The 9514-nt window shown below is 42.3% G+C and overlaps 2 protein-coding genes across 5 annotated transcripts in view; one reads left to right on the forward strand and one right to left on the reverse strand.

The window, feature by feature from the left end:
* PPAT (phosphoribosyl pyrophosphate amidotransferase) overlaps positions 1-9514 on the reverse strand; it is a 130394-nt gene that overhangs the window by 81215 nt on the left and 39665 nt on the right. The gene's annotated exons all lie outside the window — the stretch shown is intronic.
* LOC109303831 (multifunctional protein ADE2) overlaps positions 1-9514 on the forward strand; it is a 90225-nt gene that overhangs the window by 18216 nt on the left and 62495 nt on the right. For 3 of the 4 annotated variants that reach the window (XM_019526139.1, XM_019526141.1, XM_019526142.1), the window contains 4 exons: positions 58-147; positions 336-428; positions 2759-2827; positions 9199-9285. In XM_019526139.1, the coding sequence (XP_019381684.1) occupies positions 58-147; positions 336-428; positions 2759-2827; positions 9199-9285 (339 nt within the window). The remainder of the gene's footprint in view (positions 1-57; positions 148-335; positions 429-2758; positions 2828-9198; positions 9286-9514) is intronic. The other variant, XM_019526140.1, reaches the window with a different exon arrangement.

Below are 9514 nucleotides of genomic sequence, written 5' to 3' on the forward strand. Positions count from 1 at the left end.
CTGCAAAAGTACTACAGATAAGCAATATCCTAATTCAATAATACATTATTTACACAGAAACATCAGGAGACACAGGTGAAGAGGATTCTGTTAGTAATGTTTCAGAAGACCTACGAGTTATAGAAATAAAGAAATGTTCTGAGTCAGGTAATTTAAACATTCCTATTTTCTTTTAAATTGTAGTTTAAAATAAAATTCATATCTAAACTCCCAAAGCAACATTTTGAAACACCCATAGAGCAATATAAAGGCCTAAAAGTAGAAGAAAAAAAGAATGTCAATAGACTGTGTAGTATTGATCAGTATGTAATCTTTATCTTTATCTATATATGCAGTGCTCCCTGCAAAATTTGATGAAAATAATACGGTATGCAATAGGTTGGAAGGCCCAAGGACCACACATATAAAAGAAGAAGAAACTGGTTTAGGTGAGCTGAGTTTCATCTCCTGTTATTTACTTCAGTTTTACAACTCCACAATTTGGCATTGTTGTCAGCTGTGGTATAACCCAATATGAAATTTTGCTTATTCATTAGTTGTCACAAAGTCCACACTGGTCTGGTGGTTCATGGAGGTGTCATGAATGTTTTCTTGTACTGATATGGCATGAGTGGTCTCACTCTGGAAAGCACTCTGAATGTAAGATCTGTATCCATTTCTGTTGCCGTTATCACAGTATATATTATGTTATGCTGTCTGTATATATTTTTATTGTTTGGGATATGGTTTAGTCAAAGTAAGGGAGTGGGCAGAACTGCTAAACTCTTTTAGTATTGTTACACAAGGACAAGAAAAGTTGCTACTCCCAGACATAAGCAGAAGACATTATTAGGTACCCAAGGCATTGTCTGCCTGTAACAGGGAAATCAACTCCTCTATAGAAAAGGCATCCGAGAGAAAAGGCCCATCAGCCAGAGGAACTCCAGGTGCCTCAGGGAGACCAGGGTTCTTGGTTGTAGCTGTGTTGTTCTAAGGACATAGGCAGGCAAGGTTCTTTGGGTAGATGTGATATCTTTTATTAGATCAACTAAACAGTTGGAGAAAGTTCTTTGCAAGCTTTCAGGCACAAACACCCTTCCTCAGGCAATGGGAGACGCTGCCATTTGTCTTGGGCTGTGTCTAAATAGACAGTGGGGGACCAGAAATTTATGGAGGATTCTGGAGACTCATGATCAATTAGAATACTGCTGATGGGGGTAGGCGGGTACTAGCTTTGGGGGTATTTGAGGGTCCAAGATAGATTCAGGGTCTTTTGGATTTTTCCTCAGGCTGGATAAGGCTCAGCAGCCAGCGCTGGCAGAAACAGCAGGATGGCTGATTTCTGCTGATGCTGACAGGTCTCTCAGAAGGGCTAGGGTGTAGCCAGATGAGAGGGTAAGAAACTTTACTTGCCTAGTTTTTCTGTCTACAAAGTTATGGTCACTTTTGCTTGTATAATTCTTTTCTCCTACCTAATAAATCCTTTTGTCTCCTTACTGGTTGCTTGTAGAATGAGCAATCTCTGGGCAAGTGATATTCCAGACTAGCCCATTCTGTGGAAAGGGGGACCTAAAATTTCTTTCACAACCCAAAGGAGAGACCACCTGGAGCTCTTTGCTGTAGCTGTGGCGTCTAGTATAAGGGCAGTGGAGTTGAGATAGGGAGCTAGTCCAGGGGAACCCAAGTCTGTTCCTTGGGACAACAGTGGAACAGCAAGGAGATGCTCTGGGGGGCACCCTGTAGATGTGTTTGTGACAAAAGTAAAGTTTGACAAATGTTTAAAAAGGCAAAAATGTCAAATGGGAAGATAAAAAAAGATGTAAGTTGCTTCCTATTGGCTACAGAATGAGGGTTCAGTGTTCTAGCCCCATGTGGTGTTTACAGAGATGCAGGACAGATTATGGCTGGTAGTTCAATATTCAGGGTAAAAGTAGGAGCTTAACACTCAATTGGAGGGGTGCAGAAATGATTTATTGTAATGTCACTGGGGACAGACAGAAGTAACTTCCGAAATGCTTTCAAGTGAAGTGTGCTTGGAAACTTTTCAGGTAAACCATTTCAGCCAGGGGACAAACATACAGCCCCTGGAACATTCCCCAGCTGCAGCCTCCTCTTGTGCTAACAAGATGGACAGAAGCACACTAGAGCAGCATTTTTCAACCTGTGGGTTGTGACCCAAAAGTGGGTTGCAAGAATATATGAAAAGGTTGCAAACAAACCTGGGCTGGTGCTGGGGCTGGACAGCTGGCAGCCTCTGCCTCTGTCCCTGGACACAATTTGTCCAGGGACAGAGAGGCAAAAAGTGAAACACTTCAAAGTAATGGCTCATTTAAAGAGCTACTGCTCTGCAGAGTTTCAGCAGTTCTTCGAATGTTTCAAAGGGCATGGGCAGATACAGTTCTTTGGGTAAATCTGATATCTTTTACTGGACCAACTAAAATAGTTGGAAAACTTCTTTGCAAGCTTTCAGGTACAAACACCCTTCTTCAGGCAGAGGAAGCGTCTGCAGCAGTCAAAGGACATGTACTTTATACAGCTGGCCCGCTGAAACCATTTCAGATATGGTTTTAAGCATTTCATTTGTTACTTCTGCCCACACTCAGTACTAGGTATTTCTAGTAAAGACACTGTGACCTCCCTTAGCTGCAAGAAACTGAGTATGCTTATAAAATAAGATTTTTATTAAGGGATACTATGGTAGGCTATGATAGGCTATGGCATTCAAATAGTCTAACGTAAAACTAAAGAGTTTTAATGTAAAACTTGAATCTTTTGGCAGATGGTTCTGTGAACGCTACCTCAGAGAACCTAGCAGTTCCATATACACTGAAAGAGACTGCTGTGATAAGTGAGTGATTAAGGCATTTCATTGATCACAAGAAGTAATTTGAGGTGTACTGGATGGTATTACTGTAGCCCATTTCCTTAAGGCAGGAACTGTGTGCTATTAAAAATGTAAGTTCAGTCACATTCTCCCTCTGTCATAAAAGCACATAACCACATATTCTACAAAAAATGAGGCTAAGTACAGAAAGTCAAAAACCCAAGGCTAAATAGATTCAGTCTTTGAAGGTTAAACTGTAAATGTGGGAGAAGTCAAAACTGGACAACATGACTAATCTTTGCAGGTTAAACATGGGATGGCAGCCAGGGTGGGGGATCAGACCCTCGAAGGCTTTCCCCTCCACTCCAGCAGGGTGGTGGGGGCATGGCCAGATCCCAGCTCAAGACTGACCTGCCAAGGCAGAGTTGGGGGAAGAGGGGTTTAAACTCCCTCCTTGGTCCGCATGGGACCTCAACCAGGGTCTGTCTGGGGGGCGATTGAGCCCCTCCCAGGATCCCCCCACCCCACCCCAAGTGTACCTGCTCAAGGCCCCCTCTCCCCACTGGAGCAGAGTGGAAAAAGCCTGGGAGGGGTTGCCTTCCCATGGCCAGGCAGACCTTGGCTGGGGTCACATACAGGCCAGGGAGGGGGTTTAAATCCCCACCCCTCTCTGCCTCAGCCTGGAGGGCCAGGTGGGGGCCTGCCCATAACCTCTTCACTTCATTTGAGTTGGGAGTGGAAGAAAAGCCTGGGAGGGGTTGCCTCCCCTCAGCTGGGGATCCATGTGGGCCAGGGAAGCAGTTTAAACTCACCTCCCCCAACTCTGCCTCAGCATGCCAGCCCTGGGCCATGCTGGGGGGGCGGGGGAGCGGAAGAGAAGCCTGGGAGGGGCTGTTTAAACTCCTCTGTGCCTCAGCCTGGCAGCCCAGGCCAGGGTCTGGCTATGCACCTCCCCCCCTGCCCCCCCCCCCCACTCTCTGCTCAAGCAGGCAGTTGGGGGAAAAGCCTGGGAGAGGTTGCTTCCCCACCCAAACAGGCAAGCCTCAGCTCCGGGCTGGATCCAGGTCCATCCCCCGCCCCCCCCAACTCCTTCTCAGCCAGCTGGAGCAGTCATAGTGCTCCAGCTAGGGAGTAGATGGGTGGGGGCAACCCTGCCCCACTGGAGCAGACAGCACAGCCTAGGGCTGCAAAGCCTCCTGGGATGCTGGGTGATTGAGTTAAACTTGAACTGGGAGGGGATCTGGGACAGAAGTTCCATAAACTGGTTTCACCTAAATCAGTTCAGTCTAATATTGCATCCAACTGGGTTTATCTTAAACCAGTTTGGGCCATTTTGAAAGCAGTTTAAGTGCACTGAACTTCTGTTCTGTTACAGCTTTAAATCAGTTTCTGATCACTTAAACTGGTTTATGTGCAACTTCTGTCCCTGGCCTGAGTGCACTCAGGGCACCTATACACATGACAAAACTCTGCTCTGACATGCTAATTAATATGGGTTGGAGCAAGCTGATTAATCAAGTCTGCTGCAAGTCTGTTGGAGCTAATTAGCAGCCTCTGTGTCATAAGTATTCAGTGTTCTTGTGTTTCAAAATGGCCATTTTGAAGTATGGGACACTGAACACATGTGATGCTTATAGTGTTTTAATTAGTGTTCTAATTAAAATGCCCCCCTCCACTCAAGAGCACGTGTATAGACATCCTCAGATTCCAAGTTAAGGAAAAAATAGGCTATCATGACATTTATATTCCCCTTAAAAATCTAATCAGAAAGAAAGAGAATGCAAAAAAAATTCATAAAGAGATCATGTGAGGCACAGTTAAGGTCACCTGTAAAGTGTGCCAAGTAAAATACTGATGGATGAAAAATTTTACCTAAAATAAAAGAACAAAAAATAAATAGGATAAATAAATTAGCATTATAGCTTCATGGCAGTGTAAGATGTAGATTACTTTACAGCAATTTGAAAAAAAAATGGTGTTTGAAATACTTCACGTTTGAAGAGCTGCTCCAATAAAATTAACTCCAGTAAAAAAAATTCCTTCTTGGGCAAACTTTTGAAATGCCAGAATGATGTCCCCTCACTACCCTAGTTCATATGAGAAGTACACAGACTCAAATTAAATCAAGTTCTAGAAGAGCAAGCCACTCTGATTTTCATTGGTACATAAATGGCCAAATTGTGCCTTTGGGCAATAGTAGTAGTGCCTCAGTACTTTCTGTATTCTAATGTTGAAAAAGTTCTGTCCCTCTTTCATTGTTTTACTGGTGTAAAACTGTCATAGCTCCCTTAAAGGCAACGGAGCTTTCGCAATTCATAGCAGCTCAGGTTCTGCCCTCACTCCTTAAAAACACCATGTATTTATACAGCATCATTCAGACCATATCAACCCAGGGAGTGACTATTTTATCAATTTAGACATGATTGCTTACATGACTTTTTAAAGAAAAAAAGAGGAGGAGAGCAAGCTTGAAGAAAACATTAATGTTACATATTGACCATAAAAAAATATGGAGATTGACATTTAACCTTCAAACAGACCTTGACATCTGGGCCTCTTATTAATTATACAAAGAGTATTTTGCCTCCTCCGCGAAAAATGTACAAGTCCATTATACCAACACACTCAAGTTAGCTTTAAACTAGTTAGCTCAGGTATTGACAGTCAGGCAGCACAGACCTCAACACCGGCTACAAAATCTGCCTAAGAAGCTGAGTTGGGCAGTTGCCCAGGCCAAGCTCTCTTTTGCCATGACTTCAGTGCAGTCAATACCTGAGCTAGCTCACCTCTTCCACCACAGTGGTGGCATACCTTTACATTTATCCCTTTCGATACGTTTCCCAGATGTCGATCAGAGCCATAAACTAAAAAATACCAGGTCCTTGTAGAGATTCATTTTTCTTTTATAGCATAAATACAATAAAATGGTTGAATCGTGGTCTGATACAGGGGCGGTCAACCTGTGACATGGGTGCCACTGGTGGCTTGGGCAATCTCTGTGTATGGGGTGCATGGCATATCAGGAAAGGAAAAGACAAGGCAGGAAGCAGAAAAGCAAAGCAGCAAATTGGGCACAGAGCACAGGGCAGGAAGCAGAAGCCAGAGCAACAAAACAGGAAGGGAAGGGAATCAGAGCAGCACTCTGGGAGATTTCTGGGCTAATTAGTGGCATACTGTACAAAAAGGTTGGCCTTCACTGCACTGTCCAACTTATTTGGCCTCATGGGCCAGATCTGAACCATGGGTTTCTCGCAGGCTGGAAGATCCACCTGCAGTAGAGGAGTAGTGATTTCTCAGTATGACTACTGGAGCCACTGTGGTGGCACAGCTCTGGAACCCAGAGGGTAAAAGCCACTTGCTCCCCATGCCCCCCTTTGTCCCTGGGTTCTGGAACCCGTCAACGCAGCAGCTCTGGCAGCCACACCAACAAGCCCTGCCTAAGGACCATAACTTAACACCAGTTGGGCAGCCCTAATCTAACTGATATCCGTTTCAGAAAAAACTTCTAATTAGTTGAGTTTACTCTCTGTACTTTTAAATATATCCACATTCAAGAAATATAGCCTCTAAATACTAAATGCCTACTTTAAATGTATCAGTCCACATATAGTCCTCTCTTTGGAGTTCTTCCAAAGCTGCAGTCATTACGGATTCTTTTTTTTAGAATAATTTACTACATTCCACTTATGCATTCAAGTAGCTTTCCAAATAGATTAGCCAGCAGAGGGTGCCCCAGCATTATCTGACACAACAGCTTCACTAAAACCTTAGCAAGAGAGACCTGTGAAAGTCTAAAACCCTTGTACAGCTCTCCTTTTCCTGAGAAATCTGTCCTGTATTTCTTGAATCCACAGTCAGCATGAGTGATGCTTCATTTTATTAAACAACTTCTAGGCCTAATTCATTCTAAAAATATACCCAAGGAGCTTATTCTTTCTACTCATGGAGAACGTAGAAAGCAGGAACAAGGAAAACCAGTCAATTCTAATCTAGGGTCTATGTATTCCACCCTGACCCTCTGACACACATTTAACTACATAGACCTATAAAAATCATGTCAACAGACATAAACAATGTAAAACTGAGTACTTGGTTAAATTTCTATTCATCTTCCATTACATGAAAGATCAATGGAACAACAAAGCAAGTTTCCAAAAAAGTCTTCCAAACACATGGTCAAAATAGACTGATGCAAAAGAAATAATAAAATGCATTTCTGAGCAATTATAACAGTAATGGGAGATCTTTTTCATCATTCTTTTCTAAAATGTTTAGCTTCCCTCTTAATTTTGATACAAGGTATGTTCCAGTACAGTTGCATGACATCTGAAATAAATATCTAGGCCAGGATTTTCTATGTATGGGTATTTAAAATTACAGGGTAACAGACATATGTACCTATTCAGGTACCTAAATACAAAACCTCCCCTTAAAAGGTTGCTGCTACTGGAGGCTTTGAGATCTTGAAGATGTAGACCGAGGAATCTGATTTTAAGTTCCCTAGTTTTAAAAACCTTGAACCCCAGCCATTTTCTACTAAAGTGGACCTGGATGGCTGGCTTCAGCTGCTTACACAGTCTAATACTACCAGCATCCACAGAGTCACAACTCTGAGCCTCTGGGATTTTTACGTCTACTGCTACAGGTTTGCATGGCATCTGCAGTGAAAATAAAGCAGCAAGGCATTACCATCTGGGTAACCTAGGTGGTTAAATGTTCTTTTGGGCCACAGACTATGGTCATCTTGTCTAGTTTCAACTTCTCCCACTTTTTAGGGAGTTCATTTGTGCTAGAGAAATTAAAAAAACACAGGAGACTGAAAATTAGGGAAGACTCTTAATTCTCAGCAAAGCAACAGGATAACATCATGTGTCAGCAGATGAGCTGACAATTCAAATAAGTCAACATTGATTTTCTTTGCTAATTTTTAAGCAAAAAATCTGTTAAGAAGACTGATTACATTCTGTTGCTCAATGGCTCTCTAATGGACAGAGGACAGAGCTAGAAGCCAGGAACTGCTGCCACTGAGCCACTCCACGTCCTTGGCATTCATCTGTTGTACATCAGCTGCAAAGTAAAGATACAAAAATATATGCGTCATCGCTTTGTCACAAGATGGGCTCTGTCAAGTGATTGGGGACCAATTAACTAGGAGGTAGACAACCCTCCCCATGCCAAAGAGAAAGCATATCAATGTCAGCATTACCCAGTTGAGAAACAGGCAAGTTATGGCAGCACTATGTAAATAAAAGAGCTACTTTTGGAATGTTTCTTCCTTGAAGACTGGGCGCTTGATTGGCAAGAGAGAAAAGTGCTCATTGTCCCCCCCTTAGCAGAACTATGAACAGGGCATCACCATATACCAATTGTATGGCAGCAAATTATACTTCTTTTTGGGTCCAATTAAAGGCCCATTGAAGTTATTTGGGAGTTGTTCCATTGCTTTCAGCGGGCACTGGATCAGAACCTTTATAAGCATTGTTTTATTACCTCATAAAAGTACCCACATTCTGCTGCATTCACAATCCCCAGTTCTTTATCATTTATTTGTATTATCGTAGCATGTAAAGACCTCAACTAAGATCAGGTCCGGACATTCCATGCTCTGTGTAACAGAAGTGGTAAGATAACTCCCTGTGCCACTGAGTCAAAGGTTACAGACAAACATACAATCCTAGCGGCTTCAAAAGGAGAAGCGGAGTTGCTGCTTGCAAGCTCTCAGCAGCCATTACTTGTGAATGAGCTTGTAGTGACAGAAGTGTAGCAAAACAGCTCCAGCTTTAACTGCTTCATTGAGCAAAATTGGGGAAATTTGCCCCACTGGCTCTGGAACAGCAGTTTCTGCTCCCCTTTTGAAGCCACTTCAGGTGTACTTCCGTCCATATCCTTAAAAAAAAAAACAAATCAGTGGCTCCCAAAGTGTTGGGCTCAGACCTGCCATTAACCCTCAACACTATCAGCAGACCACATATTCTTATCAAACTTTAACTAAAAGGTCAGGGCACAGGGGGGAAAGCAATCCATAAACCAACTGTGGGCCACCTCCCCTGATTTCACAGACCACAGTGGTCCGCAGACATTTGTTCAGAACCAGTAATTTAAGTACTTGATAAAGTTTGGGAATTAAATCCATTAACTGAGATGATATCACATTTCTTTTGACACGTATTTTTAATATACAAATGTCCTAAATGTACTGTATATATTTATTATTCTAAGAATGTATTTTCAGATGTTCATATATTTTTGAGTTAACAGGCCAAGAAAGGTAAAAGCCCCACGGAATTAAGGATGAAAATCATAAATACTAGCAATATGAACATGTGAGTAGTTGTGCTTAGAACAGCTGAAAACAGTTCATTTTTATATTAAATGATAATTCTATGGATTTCCAGAAATCTCTGAAGATGAAGATGACTTCATCAATTCCACCCAAGAGGATCTGGAAGCCCCACATATAAAGAAAGAGACTATTGACATAGGTAAGTCAAGAGTTTATCTTCATGACCTTAAAAGCATATTCTGATTTAGTGGGAAGTTCTACTTTTCTAAGTCAGGTCAACATTTATTATATAAAAGGCTTAAGAGCTACAAAACCTGATTTTACTTTAATTCATTACATAACAGTGTGTACACACACACACACACACACACACACACACACACACACACACACACACACACACACACACACACACACACACACACACA

Source organism: Gavialis gangeticus, unplaced genomic scaffold, assembly GCF_001723915.1.
Source record: "Gavialis gangeticus isolate Ggan-Ray unplaced genomic scaffold, GavGan_comp1, whole genome shotgun sequence".
In the NCBI taxonomy this organism is placed as follows: Eukaryota; Metazoa; Chordata; order Crocodylia; family Gavialidae; genus Gavialis; species Gavialis gangeticus.